A 15,557-nucleotide genomic window follows, 5' to 3' on the forward strand; every position below is an offset into this window, starting at 1 on the left:
GTCCATTCCTTCGATGGTGGGAGAACAGCCATCATCACCTGTGTTTTCATTCATCCACCCGGCCTGGCAGTTATTTATTATTTAGGAGGCATAATTATACAGTACAGTATTATGTAGGTGCAGTTGGGAACGGGACAAGACGCTATGTAGTAGTGGGAATAATAATATTATTAATCGACCTTCACTGATGTCAGTAGCTTCTTACATCCAACCGAACATAAATATAGCCACAGACACATGCCAGCATTCAACACATACCACATTATACGCACATACATACATACAGACAGACACATACATACAGTATACCAACACATTCATCCATACACAAATATGATGATGATGATGATGATGATGTTGGGCAATGCCAAAGTCTATTCTCTCTCAAGAAACGAATGTGGCTCCTAAAGGAGCCGATGGAGGTGAAGAAGAAGAAGGATTTCTTGGAAGCGTTTACTTCTTCTCCGTCTTCTTGGGGAGCAGCACAGCCTGGATGTTAGGCAGGACACCTCCCTGGGCGATGATGACGCCAGAGAAGAGCTTGTTGAGCTCCTCGTCATTGCGGATAGCCAACTGCAGGTGACGGGGAATGATAGGAGTCTTCTTGTTGTCAAGGGCTGCGTTGCCAGCCAGCTCAAGCACTTCAGCTGCTAGGTACTCCATGACTGCAGCCAAGTAGAAGGGGGCACCAGCACCCACACGCTCGGCGTAATTGCCTTTACGAAGGAGACGGTGGATCCTGCCGACGGGGAACTGGAGCCCAGCCCTGCTAGATCGGGACTTGGACTTTCCCTTCACCTTGCCTCCCTTGCCACGTCCTGACATGGTAGTAGTAGTATCATCTTCGTCGTCGCTGGAGTAGGAAGACCTTCAGGAGAAGACTAATGCGTCACCCACCTTTTGTTGTGTTGTTGTGGGATATTCGTCCCAGTTTCCTGGGACACGGGCAAACCGAGAGCCCGTCAGAGGTGCGCACTACTTGCGCGAACTTGCTTTAGCGAGGTGGAGGATAATCCCTTACCGTAGTAATTAACTTATTTAATGGAGCACGGGCAACAACGCCAGCAGCGTCCATAAAGACGTCACCAGATCGGGCTAGGGCCGAGTCGAGCTCAGACCTGAGCATGGTGGTGGCTGGGCAGTCCAGAAGATCATGAAGAAGGGGCTCCTCACAGCTGGCCAAGCAATGTTCACACGGGTCTGGCTCCATACCCACAATTTGCTTGTAGCAGAGAAACCCAAGACGCAATCTTCGAAGCCGGACTACAATAAAATTAGGTAGACCTGGGGGGGGCAACAGGAGGGAATAGGACGTGGCAGTAGCATACCATTTTGCAGAGCAAGAGCCCTCCGTGACCCAGAGCTGATGGTCCTCTAGGGATAGTCTTCCCATGGTGGCAGTGAGAGTGCGGATGAGGTGCAAGGGACTAGGGCGTAGTGGGAATGTGATGTCTGGGAGATCGCAAGCTGAGCACGCAGCGTCATCAGCACGCTCGTTACCACTGATTCCCACATGTCCCGGGAGCCAGTGAAGGTTAATCGTTGCGCCCCTATGGACAAGAAGTGATGCAAATGTATGAATTGCTGTTAGGAGAAAGACGTTGTCATGCAGCGAGAAGGATCGTAATCTCTGAATGGAGGAAAGAGAGTCTGTGTGGATTATGACTCGATTGCGACGATGGTGGTAAGCATGGCGCAATGCACCCAGGATGGCCGCAAGTTCCGCCTGGAAAGCAGATACACCTGAAGAGAGTCGCCAAGCTTCCACTATTTGCCCAGAGACAAAGGCCGCTCCAGCTGCGCCATTAGAGGAAACAGAGCCATCAGTGTAATAGATGGCTGAGTCTGCTAAGGCCAGAGCTGCCACCCTACTGAGACCCTCCTGGCGAAGGAGTGCTGGAATTGAGGGGCGAGGTTTAGCCTCCGATGGACAAATAATATTAAAAAGAGGAGGATCCCATGGCGGTGGATCAACATATCCAGGAAAGAGAGAGTTGGGATCTTGACAGAGGCTTGCAGCAGCTCCCAATCCATGAATGACAGTGGCTGTGGTGCGGGCCCAGTCACGCTGAGGGGCCAGCTCGGGTGGGCAGCAGAGAAGGCGTTTTAGGAGGGCAGAGACAGGCAGGTGAGGCAGGCACTGGATCAGCTTCAGAGTGACAATTGCCGCTCGTAATACAATGCGATGGGCCAGAGATGGCAGCCCACCCTCCATACGCAGATTGACAAGTCGGGTCCAGCGTGGAGCACCCAGCATAATGCGGAGGGCATCATTCTGGATGACCTCCAGAGATCTAGCGACTGGTGGAGCGAGTCCCGTCAAGCAGATGGCGCTGTAGTCTACTAAGGATCGGACTGCGTGTATATAAAAAGTCCGTAGGACGGAATATGATGCCCCCAAACTCCGCTTGGATAGATAGCGGAGAGCAGCCATGCGGGTGGATGCACGCTCCCTCAGGTACCGAACGTGGCAGGAAAAGTTGAGACCCGCGTCAAGCCAGACCCCCAAGTACCGATGTGCAGTGACAAGGGAGAGCTGATGGCCACCGAGTAGCAGTGGAAAGTCTGGGGGGCGGAGTCCGAATGGCAGGCACTTGGTCTTCTGAAAGTTAATTTTGAGGCCTAACTCGGCACACTTGGCATGGAGCCGAGAAAGGTCCAAGTCAGCCTGTCTAAAACAATCCCTTCTTGTAAAGACGAGAGCAAGATCGTCCGCATAACAGAGGAGGGTGACGCCAGGCCCATAGTCGATAGTTAAGAGCCCCTCCATAAGGATATTGAAAAGGAGAGGACTTAATACGCTCCCCTGGGGCGTGCCATTTAAATGTTTGTAAAAGTGTGAGAGGTGCCCCTGAAATCTGACCCCTGCAGAGCGATCCGCAAAGAAGTCCCTAATCCAGGACAAAAGCCTGCCTCCCACACCCCTGTCTGCAAGGGCAGCCAAAATAACCGTAGGGCTGGCTAGTTCAAAAGCCTTCTCAAGGTCGAGGAAGACGGCCATCCCCCTTCCCCCTCTCAGTTCCCCAAGGAAAGACGCGAGGCAGTGAGTGGCACTCCTACCATGGTGGTAAGCGAAGATCCTGGGGTGCAGTGGTCCCAGCCGCCAAGCGAGACGAGCCCGCACAACCCTCTCAGCCGTTTTAGCGATACAGCTAAGAAGGGAGATGGGGCGCATGGCGGTAGAATCTTGAGGCTTAGGAATCGGGTGAATAACAGCCGCCTTCCACGACCTTGACAGACGCCCCTCAGACCACGAGAGGTTGATTAGATCAAGTAGGCGCTCGCTGCCGCAATCTCCAGCGTGTGACAGGAGTGAATATGTAATCCCGTCCAGTCCAGGCGCAGAGTCCCCCCTGTGGTGCAGTGCTTTTAGAACCTCCCCGCTGGTGATGGGACAATCAGCTGGGTCTGGCCTATCACAGGCAGCCTGAACTGCCGTGGCACGAGCGGTGCATAGCTGAGCCTGCAGAATCTGGACGGATTGTGGGAGATTGCTTGAAGCAGAGCGATCTGCGAAGTGCTGAGCGAGGCGGCTGGCCTCCGCGGCAGGATCAGGATGCGAGGGCGGACGAGGAGGACGTGGATCGGAGATGGACCTGATTCTCCTCCACATCTCCCTGAGTGTGGTGTGAGCGTCTAGGGTACGACACCATCCAATCCACGCCTCCTCCTTGAGGCGGCATTTCTTTGTGGCGACATGTCGCGTGACAGCCACCAGGTACCGACGGTGTGGAGATGTGCGACGCCGTCGGTACTGCCTGCGTGCCGCATTGAGCCGCCGGTTCAATTCCTCGACCCTGTCGCAGTAAATCCAGCCGTCCCGATAGCACCTCGCGGATCGACGCTGCAGGGGGATAGCAAGAGAGGCAGCCTGTGAAAAGATACTCGCCACCTGATCTGCTCGTCTCTCGAGGTCTGAGGCGGGAGGAGATGCAGCAAAGGCCCCAGCTAAGGCCTGGGCAAACGCCACCCAGTCGGCCCTACGGAAGTCCCACCGCAGAGGAGGGGGCGGCGTCGGTGGGAGTGGAGCAGTTGGCAGAGTGACCTCTAGGGCAAAATGATCACTAGCAAGGTGAGGGTGCAGTGACCATGTTGCCGAGCCCGCAAGGGGGGAGGACACAAACGCCAAGTCCAGATGCCCCCCGTCAATGTGTGTGGCCTCAGTGGTGTCGTTTAATAGGGAAACATCACCCACCTCCTCCAGTATTAAAGAGGTGTGTCGTCCTGCATCGTTGGGCCGAAGAGGCGAAGAGAGCAGGGCATGGTGGGCATTGAAGTCGCCCCCAATGTACACAGCTCCCCTGGCAGCTTGGGAGAAAAGTTCCCCCAACTACAGGGTGCTCCTCTGGCTCCGGTATACATTGTATACCGTCAGGGGCGACATCGCCAGATGGAGAACCACGCCCTGAACCTCCACATCAGGTCCACAGAAAGGAGGGGGCTCACAATCCGTGCACGCGATGTGGTCCCGGACCAGAACGGCACATCCCCGTGTAACGCCACGAATATACGGGAGGAGATGGGTGGTGTATCCCGAGAGATGGAAAGTGGAATTGCCCGGGAGCAGGGTCTCCTGCAGGAGAATGACATGAGGGCGGTCCTTTGCGGCCGCTTCCTGCAAAAGGGGGAGCTTGCTCCGTGCTCCCACACAATTCCACTGGAGGAGCCTGAGAGAGGGGTCTACTGGCCGTCCGGCGACAGCTGCGGACGGTCGTTCTCCTGCAGCAGTGGTGAGGCCCTGTCCATCACTTTGGACCCAGATGGTGTTAGGGTTTGCCCCAAACGATGGCGATGACGAGGCAGCTGTGCGGTGGAAGACAGAGCATTGGGAGGTCGTGGCTTGACCCTCTTGGACGGGCGAGCTGTCCTGTGCGATGTGGGACGGGGTCACCCTGCCGAACGAGCTGGGCGGCGAGGGGACAGAGGAGCACCTAGGCTTGCCATCTTCCTCTCGATCGCCTGGTCCACAAGGCGATTGGCAGCTTCGGCAAGGGGCTCTGTTGGGAGAGGGATGTCGAGGGTTAAAGCTACTGTCTTCGCTAGGGTCATCGCGAGCTCTGTGGCAAAGGTCCTGAGCTCCTCCGTTGTGAACGAGATCACCGGAGGAGCAGGAGCGGGGGGTGGACTGGGTGTGGAGCCAGACACTGGTGGCGGAATTGTCAGTGACCCACTGGTCGCTACAGTTGGAAGTGGTGGCGAGACAGGCGGCTGTTGGCGGTGGACCTCTGCTGTGGTCTGGACCACAGTGAGAGCTGAGGGCAATGGAGGGAACTCCTGGTCGCTGAGAGGTGGTGGGCGCTGGATGAGAGGGCGGCGCTGTTGTCCCCAGATGAAAGTGCCAGGGGGAGCTGGAGTGGCGCTGGTGGCCTGGTGCTCCTGCACAAAAGCAACCTGCCTCTCTCGACCCTGGTTCACTCGGTGAACCCTCGCAGGGCAACTGGGGTGCCAGGCGTGGTTTCGTCCGGAGCAGTTAGGGCACTTGGCCGCAATTGGTTGGTTTGCCTTGAACCGCTGCAGGCACTCGTCCGTGTCGTGGGCGCCACTGCACATGCCGCAGATGACGGGGTGGTTGCAGTTGGCATGGTGGTGCCCGTAGCGTTGGCAGCGGTAGCAACGGAGTGGCTCCGGGGTGAAGGGGCGAAGGTGATATTTTCCCCAGTTCCCCAGGTCGATCGCAGGGATCAGAGGACCCCGCAGGGTGACAATGACCTGACAAGTCTCCTCCCGGGTCCGCGCTTTCTGGCAGCGGGTTGCCTCTTCGACCTGAGGGTGGTGAAGCAGGATCTCCGTAGGCATTCTCAAGGGATAACCCATGACAACTGCCTTCGTAGACTGTTGGCCAGGCGTCAGCTCGACTAGCTTCACAGGGCAGGCCTCGTCCTGCAGAGCTGTTCTCAAGAGGTCGTAGGCTCCCTCGTCCTTCGGCACCAACACCGAGCTTCCATCCCGACCTATCAGGTTGGAGCAGCGTAGCTCTGGCAGGTGACGCTCTAGTGCAGCCACGGCGTCGTAACTCGTCGCATGCCCGTCCTGTACCGGCACACGGAAAGCTGGGAATGCAGAGCGGGGCGGCGGACGCACAGCTGCTGACACGGAGGGACGAGCAACAGAAGGACCCCTGAGGGGAGGCCCAGTGCGTACTGCCAGAGAAGGGCCGTTTCCCTGGCGAGCACGCCTCGATCCCTTGCGTACCACGGGGGTGAAACCCTCATCTTCATGCAGAGCGGGATCAGCAGAGGGGGAGATCTGAGTCGCAGCAGGAGCCTCCGACGGGACCTCCAGCCGCTTGAGAATGCGAGAACTAGCCGGCCTAGGCTCGTGAGAGGGTGCGCAGGTGGGAGCGCGAGGCTGCGGATCGAGGGATCAGTTCACGGGAGTGCCTTGCCGCGGAGTAGGGCTGGCATCTGCACTTAGAGAAGCTGAAGTGCCCTTGGTGGAAGAGAGAGATGGTGGAGCAGGTGCAACCTCCTCCATAGCCTCATGTCGGCGGGCTGCCTTAGCAGAACGGGTAGAGTCACCATGCAAGCGAGGTACCACTCCCGTAGACTTGGGTGTAGAGGGGTTAGCACAGGAAACCTCGTGAGCTGATGAGTGGGAGCTTGAGTCAGAGCAGTGACACTCCCGCTTCGTGCCTGTGGCAGGACACGGGATGGAGGGCCTCGACTGAGGAAGTGGGAGGCGGGAATGCCCCTGGGGCCTAGGGATGCTGGATCCCTTCATTTGCTCACAGAAGCAACCAAAAAAAAAACTCAGTCAACACACACACACACACACACACACACACACATACACCTCACACACACAACCACTCAAACAGCACAAACAAAAAAAACAGCAAAAGTGGTCAGGTCCCTACAGTGACGGGCAACCTATGCTCCCCGCCCTCTAAAGGGCGATGGGAGGCCCCGCCACTGCCCCTTTCGGGTTTTCCCTAATCTAACAGAGCCGCCCTCACCGCCTCCTATAACCAGGCCCTAAAGGCCCCCCTTCATGGAAGTGCCCTAACGGCACCCCTTCAGGGTTCAGCGTCGTACTACGGTGAGGGACACTAACTGCAGGCAAAAAAAAAAAAAAAAAACACCCACACCCACACGCACAGTCACAAACACACACACACTCCCACTCACACCCAGGCAATCGGAGACAAAGTCCCAGAAAAAACCTGGAAAACAGCAAAAATTCTTCTCAGTGCCAGAGACTAAGTCTCAAAACTGGCAAAACTGAGAAAACAGGCGAAAAATCGCCACTAGTAAATCAGACTAAGTCCAGCACGAGTGAGAAAACAGTCAGGGCTCTGCATCAGACGGTGTCTAGGCAGGGAGTGGGTCACCTGCCGTTGTTGTTGTTGTGATATTCTCCCCACAACATGGTGGGGAACGGGCAAACAAAGAGCCCATCAAAGATAGGCGAAAATAGCTCCAATAAAGGAGCAAAGCAGGGACGAAGACTGGCAGACAGGGCAAGGGCGGCAGAGGAAGGGAACGAGGCGATGATGGAAACAACCCGATGATCGAGGAGGCGAGGGGGAGAGCGGTAGACAGCACGGCGCCGATGGAGAGGGCGCCAGCATACTCAGGTAGAAACCCCCAAACGACGGTGATGGTATGCGGCCGGCTGCTCCGATGTTAACCGAGGGCAGAGAGGGACGAGAGCATGATGGACAAAACGGCGCCGATGGTAGGGCGCCGAAGCTCAGGTTGAAGTCCCGAACTCTGCCCTCAACCCCCATCTGACTCGCTCCAGCTCTCCACAGCAGCAGGTGGAAGCGTGGAGGGTAGGCCCGGTCCTGGTGGACACGAAGGGCACAACCCCGGTCAAGGTAGTGGCGGAGGAATGGCGGTCGGCCATGGAAAGGGCGGACAGCCTACATCTCCTGGTGGGCTGACCAGGGCACTCCCGAAGGTGGAAAGGACAGGCCTGACCCTCAGCTGAAACGGCTGCTGTGGAGAGCTGGTCCCGCCGGGAACAGCGGTGGAGGTGTTGCCTCGGCGAGAGGTGGACTGCGAGTGGTCACCCGCCCGCAACCTTCCCTTAAATACCCGTCTTCCCGATCCGGCCCCATCCCACCCGCGAATGGGAACGAGGCAGAAGCCGGGCTGCGATCGGGCAGCAATCACATATAAGGATTTCAGCAAGCGCGTCCCCCATGTCGACTCAGTCTCTCGCTCGCTCCCGCACCGTGCACATAGTAGTACCGTCTGACTCGTCAGCGACGCCATGCCACCCAAGACCTCCGGAAAGGCTGCTAAGAAGGCTGGCAAGGCCCAGAAGGCCATTGCCAAGGGAGACAAGAAGAAGAAGCGTAGGAGGAAGGAGAGCTACAGCATCTACATCTACAAAGTGCTCAAGAAGGTCCACCCTGACACCGGCGTTTCCTCCAAGGCGATGTCTATCATGAACTCTTTCGTGAATGACATCTTCGAGCGCATTGCTGCAGAGGCTTCACGCCTGGCACACTACAACAAGCGTTCAACCATCACCAGCCGGGAGATCCAGACGGCTGTCAGGCTGCTCCTCCCTGGCGAGCTGGCCAAGCACGCCGTGTCTGAAGGCACCAAGGCTGTCACCAAGTACACCTCCTCAAAGTAGAGAGGTTACGCTCTTGGCCATTTCAACATTTCCGGCTCCAATCGGAGCCACAAGATTTTCGATAAAAAGGGGAAAGACAGACTTACAAATTATCCTCTCAGGAACTCTGGTTTATCGACCTTTTTTTTTCCTCTCTCTCTCTTTTTTCCCTTCATGTCTTTCTTTCTTCCTTTTTTCCCTTCATGTCTTTCTTTCTTCCTTTTTTCCCTTCATGTCTTTCTTTCTTTCTTTCTTTCTTTTCCGCAACGGTGGTTTGGGATGGGCACAATCGAAATGTTTTGAACTAGGGTTGGGGGTTAAAACAATAGAGTCAAAATAAAAGAGTAAGTATGGGCGTGCGCGCCTTCTGGTTCATCTGGAGAACCAACAACAACAACAACGCACCGTCGCCCCAAGAAGTGACGGCACAGTTTCAGATTGCTGCGGTCACTCTCCACTCCCATACGTTCTATGAAAACAGTGAATATAAGGTAAACATTCAATGCCTTCATCACGTCATGCCAAATAACGTATTTATCATGAAATGCGTGGCTTTAACAGACACACATACGGTACTCCAGAATATCCCGGAGAATACCATAGTATCCCCGACAACAGGGCGAACCAGAAACAACGGAGTTCGCCCACGAGAATGCTGACACCCCCACTCGGACCCCACGGGGTAGCCGCCACTAGCCATCACCACTCCGGGCAACAACGACGCATGTCAGCCCGGGCCGTGCGCCCCTGTGACATTCAACCACCACGCCGCCGCCACCATAGGCGAAAGACACTACCTTCGCATGGCGGAATCACTGAGTTAGCTAGGGGTGGAGTCAGAAACTATACTCCGGGCAGCGCCCCTAAGGTAGAGACGATATATGGTCGCTCTAATAGTGTCAAGGTAGAGACGATCTATGGTCGCTCCCATCAAAACCCGGTAGAGACGATCAATGGTCGCTCCCATAAAAACAAGGTAGAGACGATCTATGGTCGCTCCCATAAAAATCAGGTAGAGACGATCAATGGTCGCTCCCTGAAAGCTCAGGTAGAGACGATCGACGGTCGCTCCCTCAGCACTCCGGTAGAGACGATCAATGGTCGCTCCCATAAAAAAAGATAGAGACGATCTATGGTCGCTCGCATAAAAATCAGGTAGAGACGATCAATGGTCGCTCCCTGAAAGCTCAGGTAGAGACGATCAACGGTCGCTCCCTCAGCACTCCGGTAGAGACGATCAATGGTCGCTCCCATAAAAACAAGGTAGAGACGATCTATGGTCGCTCCTATAAAAATCAGGAAGAGACGATCAATGGTCGCTCCCTGAAAGCTCAGGTAGAGACGATCCACGGTCGCTCCCTCAGCACTCCGGTAGAGACGATCGATGGTCGCTCCCAGGGTATAGTAAGGAGGAAAGACCTCCCTGTCTCCCCCGGCCTCTGTTCCCTGCGCGAGGCCCTTGAGAAGACCCACCTGTCGGGCCCCCGTGACAGCCGCTACCGCAGTCCTCCCCTGTCGGCGCCCCTGCTCATAGGAGACCGCAGTCCGTCGCCTCTTCCGGCCCGCCCTAGGACACCCGGGCGAGACCTCACCACGCCCCCGCGACGCCGGGACCTGACCCAGAGGTTCCTAGCCCTCTTCGGCCCCAGTCCCAAGGGCCTTACACCGGAGCCCAGTCCGGAAACCCCCGGACGTGAGAGGACGCCCTAGCGAGTCGCCCCGTGCCCTCCCGGCTCGCCCTACCCTGACGACGCCCTCAGTCCGACCGGATCATCACTGAGGTAACCGTGTTTCTCTCCACGAGAAATACGAGTGATCCTGTAATAATCGTGAAGTAGGTTAAGTGTGACTCCTTTCCTCTTAGAATAAGACTAGTGCAGTAATTTCATGTAATTTCCATTGGGGTAAACCAGGACATAATCCTCCGTTAAAGGGCGAGAATGTGGGTAGAGACCTCAAGTGAAAATACGTGCGAGTGTCATCCCGAAGTTTTCTAAGGACTTCTCTCTAGAGCCCGAAGAAAGGCTAACACATTATTGGAGTGCTATTGGCTAAGCTCTGAGTAATATAATGGAATAGAATTTACGAGGGTTCCGACCTTGTTAGGCGTTGGGAAGTGTGAGTCTACATAACATACCGGGGAGATGTGTAATATATAAGTTGTGCCGACAGAAACCTAGTGTCACCAAAACAACGAGGACAGCAAGTAATAACTATATTCCCCTGCTCCGCACGCTATCCCTAAAAACTCTTTCCACTCCTCACCCCCGCCCTTAAAGTCCAAATAAGAACCAGAGTTAATTGTCAAAGAATTCTTGCCAACAGAAAACACCTAAACTCCCTTGCTAATATCGGGCCTCATTAAATATTACCATAACTTCCCCCTCGCCGTTCTAAGTCACTCTCCGTGTCTCCCTACTTCCCCCCCTCCTGGTAGATCACAAACCCCCCCCCCTTCTCCCCTCACGCGCTCCGCGCGCACGGGTATTTACTGTACTCCTAGTACTAAGATTTGTTGTATTGTCATTAATATCTAGGAAGCTAGTATCCTGCGAGATACACAATATTTTAGATAAGGTTTTGTATTGCTCTATATTGTGATGTAATGTCTACTGAAATGTCTTGTGTCTGACTGAAATAATACACGTGTATGGTGTTGCCGAAGGTTTTTATGTCCTGCCTCTCTTCATTGCACTAGCTCCGGTCTCGAAAGAGGACCCCGCTCCGTGTTGAGTTGATTTGGGACGAGAAGTCGAGCCAAATTCTACTCAGCATTACATATCATATCGCGAAAGTAAGGATGTAAGATGAATAACAGGAGGCAGTGGTATATTAGATGGTAACACTTAGTTATCTTTCCCGTTTTGAATGAATGTGAAATGTATTAATTTCGCGCGCGGTGGCCAGTACGCCTATAACTCCCGGTCACTGTGTGTGTGTGTGTGTGTGTGTGTGTGTGTGTGTGTGTTTTTAATAAACTCTAATGTCCTGCTCAACAGAAAATGCTTTGTTGGAAGTTTTGAACTCAATGTTTGGTTTATGAACCTCTGCATTTTATTACTCTTGCGAATCGATTATCCACTGAGGATATCAGACACTAACAGAAGGTAGCATTCTCCAAGGAGCTCCGACTCTGATGTACGGTATTTTTTTTTTTTTTTTTTTTTTTCACCGATAGCCCTCTGTCTTATATGAAATAATCCTGAGATTTTTCTTCATGGGAAACTGGCCAAAGGCAGTGTAATAACTGCATGTCATTGAGTGAATGTTATCTCCTTTCGTGCGTGTTGATCGAAACATTTATAATAGCTTACTGGCTTACGCCTCCTTCCCGCTTTCTGTCGTCGTCCATGGAGACATTGGAAACGGAAATAAATGACTTGAAATTATTCCCTCGTATTGTAACGGAAATTATTATTTTATAAATAATCATTATCATTTCCAATGTTTATTGAAGCTCGCTTTTGTTCAGTCTTACGCTACCCAAAAATCACTGCCTGTTACCACGCTAGATTTGAACTCCACAAAATAATTATTCCCGACTCTCCCTGAGCGACAGTTGTGAAATATCAGTTAGTTCCGTTTAGGAATTCCTATTATCGTAACTAACCAACTGCTTCCTACAATAATTTTGAAATATACAGATAACTGGTCATGGATTTAATGTTTTTTGTAACAATTTTACCTATTAGGTTTCACCTCGTACAGATATAAGGAAGAGTATGGACACTATCGCTGACCGAAAACTTCTGGATACTCCGCCGGCACTTCTTAGGCCGACTGTACCAACCAACACACTCAACAGGCGTACAGTAAATACATGCATGACATCGTATCATGCATATTCATGTCAGTCTACAATCTGTACGTACATACAACAACACGTGTGCACAAATACATTTATACTGTATACGCAGTGACCTACACATGTACGTACACACTAAGTCATGCTCACATACACACAAGCCCTCATACGTCCGTACACACAGACATACATGCTCACAGACACACACACACACACGTACAGTATAAACATACATACATACATACATACACACACACGCTCAACTGCAGCTCAAAAATCGATGGGTTCAGGTTCCCTTTTTTTTTTTCTTTCTTTCTTTCTCAGTATATTAACTGAAGGATTTACCGTGCGTTCGTGGCCACTGTCAAACCTTCATAACGGGTACAGAGAATCTCCTAATATGCAGCGGGAATGCCTTTCTCCTTGTGCAAGCCTGTGTACGTTTATGAGGGCGTGAGTGAATCAATCAGGAAGTAAACGAAACAGGCAAATAACGACAACAAAAACTGCGACGTGAACAACAGATCAACAAAAGAAATAAACGAATAGGCAAGTTGCCCCTCCCCCCCAAAAAAAAAAAAAAACAAAAAAGGAAATGAATGATTGAAAAAGGAGGAATGAATGAATGCATGCATGTATGTAAGTATATAAGTACAGTTCATTCGTCCGTGTGTGTGTGTGTGTGTGTGTGTGTCCTCATACGTCCGTACACACAGACATACATGCTCACAAAGACACACAAATACATAGGTACAGTAGAAACATACATACACGAGCACAACTGCAGGCGAAAATCGATGGGTTCAGGTTCACCTTTTTTTTTTTTTTTTTTCCAGCATAGTAACTGAAGAATTCACCGTGCGTTCATGACGGATAGAGAGCATTTCCTAATATGCAGCGGGAATGCCTTTCTCGTTGTGCCAACCTGTGTACCTTTATGAGGGCGTGAGTGAAGCGATGAGTAAGTAAAAGAAACAGGCAAATAACAAAAACAAAAACTGCGACGTGAACAACACATCAAGAAAAGAAAGAAACGAATAGGCAAGTATTCCCCCCCACCCCCCCCAAAAAAAAAGAAAGAGTAAATGAGTGATTTAAAAAAAAAAATGAATGAATGCATGTAAGTAATGGAGTTAATTCGTGTGTGTGTGTGTGTGTGTGTGTGTGTGTGTGTGTGTGTGTGTGTGTGTGTGTGTGTGTGTGCATGCTTCGCTGCGGAAACGCAAGAGCTGATATATGGAAACCTAAACTGAGGGTCTGTCATCATCTCTCTTTGAAAAAGGGTTTTGGCCCTGAAAAGGGCCGAGATTTCTTTCGATCGAGGTGAGGGGCCTCTCGCCTTAGGCGCGCTCGCCACGGATGCGGCGGGCCAGCTGGATGCCCTTAGGCATGATTGTTACACGCTTGGCGTGGATGGCACACAGGTTGGTGTCCTCAAAGAGACCGACCAAATAGGCCTCAGACGCCTCCTGCAGAGCCATGACGGCAGAGGACTGGAAGCGCAGGTCAGTCTTGAAGTCCTGGGCAATCTCACGGACGAGACGCTGGAATGGCAGCTTCCTTATAAGCAGCTCAGTGCTCTTCTGGTAGCGACGGATCTCACGCAGGGCCACAGTGCCAGGCCTGTAACGATGGGGTTTCTTGACGCCGCCGGTGGCAGGGGCGGACTTGCGAGCGGCCTTGGTGGCCAGCTGCTTGCGAGGGGCCTTGCCTCCAGTGGACTTACGTGCAGTCTGCTTGGTACGAGCCATGGCGCGTGACTGAGGGAGCGAGAGTGTTAGTGCGCCGCGTTCGTTCGTTCGTTCACGATTTCCTCTCCTATAGAGAGGGCCGGGCCGTGTATTAGCCCGGTCGGTGTTTAAGGCTGGGTTGTACGGGTGTGCCATGATGGCTGTATGGACTTTTTATTCGGGGGCAGAAACCACCGTGGTGGCTCTGTGCTTTTATATATATATATATATATATATATATATATATATATATATATATATATATATATATATATATATATTTATATATATATATATATATATATATATATATATATATATATATATATATATATAGAGGTCACAGGCACGCCCTATGCCTGCACATGTTGAGGCATGAGCATCAGCGCATGCAGGCACAAGCATACGAGTGACATTAGGGAAGGGGGGAAGGGGATTAACAGGGTTGGGGATTAACGGGGCTAGGGATTAACTGTACGACTGACATTAGAAGGGGGGGGGGGAAAGACTTAACTGTGTTTACCAGTGTAGAGATGGGCGTGTTGGCTATTACTGAGGTGGCTGCCTGCCTGAGTGTTACCTCTAGCTGAAGTGTAATGTTAGCGCTTGGTATGTCAGGGTTGGGGGGGGGTGGCGGGTCTTATAAATTTATTGGTGGCTGGGCAGCGCAGTATGTAATGGAGGAGCGGGAAGGAGGTTTCGGTATTGCAGTTTTCGCAGGTTACGGTTTGGTTGTTGTTCGTTTGGATTTGTGCAAGGCTCTTATATCCTAATCTGAGCCGTCTGATCTTTTTGAGTGTCATGCTGCTCATATTGTATACCGATATGGCGGCCTGTCTGGTTGGTAGTTGCTGAGCCCAGGCGTGGGTGGTGGGAATTAAGGTCGCCTCCTAGGTATATATGTTCCGTGGCGGATGTTGCGAGAGCCTCATCTAGGTTTAGTTCAGAGTTGTGGGAGCGGTATGTGTTGTAAATTTGGAGTTGTGTGGTGGCAAGCGTAATAGAGCAGCTCTGAATCTCCACTCCTTCCCCGCAGTCGGGTAAGGGGTGGATGGGTTTGGCGGGGATGTGGTTTTTAATTAAGATCGCTGATCCTCTGGGGCCTCCTCGGGAATAAGGGAGTGTGAATGAGGTGAAGCCTCGTAATTTGAGAGATTTGTGGGCGGGGATTAAGGTCTCTTGAAGAAGGAATATGTCAATTTGGTTTGTGTGGGCTGCCTCTTCAAGAATAGAGCGCTTGTTGGATGCGCCTTGAATATTCCATTGCATGATATTGATGTGTGGGGGGTTGGGGGGTGTCGTGGGTGTGGGGGGTTGGGGGAAGTTGGGGGTGTGTGGGGGGGTGTTTACTCGTCTTTGTTCATCCATGATGGTGTTGAGTTGTCTGTGTCAGGTGGCGTTGGTATCGGTGAGGGGCGTCGTGAGAGTGGAGATCGGGAGTGTGATTTGTAGGT

At 52.5% G+C, this 15,557-nt stretch overlaps 2 protein-coding genes across 2 annotated transcripts; both read right to left on the reverse strand.

The window, feature by feature from the left end:
* Positions 1-453: 453 nt before the first annotated feature.
* Positions 454-825, reverse strand: LOC145419027 (histone H2A-like). The gene has a single exon (XM_080287273.1). The coding sequence runs from the start codon at positions 823-825 to the stop codon at positions 454-456; it is 372 nt and encodes a 123-aa protein (XP_080143399.1).
* A 12,888-nt stretch (positions 826-13,713) lies between these two features.
* LOC145418962 (histone H3-like) lies at positions 13,714-14,124 on the reverse strand. Its single transcript, XM_080287213.1, has one exon. The coding sequence runs from the start codon at positions 14,122-14,124 to the stop codon at positions 13,714-13,716; it is 411 nt and encodes a 136-aa protein (XP_080143339.1).
* Between the last annotated feature and the right edge of the window lie 1,433 nt (positions 14,125-15,557).

Source organism: Coenobita brevimanus, chromosome 117, assembly GCF_032717465.1.
Source record: "Coenobita brevimanus isolate Jiangsu-jjx chromosome 117, ASM3271746v2, whole genome shotgun sequence".
NCBI classification, from domain to species: Eukaryota; Metazoa; Arthropoda; class Malacostraca; order Decapoda; family Coenobitidae; genus Coenobita; species Coenobita brevimanus.

Coding starts and splice junctions, on each gene's coding strand:
- LOC145418962 (XM_080287213.1), bottom strand. CDS start 14,124: ATGGCTCGTACCAAGCAGACTGCACGTAAGTCCACTGGAGGCAAGGCC.
- LOC145419027 (XM_080287273.1), bottom strand. CDS start 825: ATGTCAGGACGTGGCAAGGGAGGCAAGGTGAAGGGAAAGTCCAAGTCC.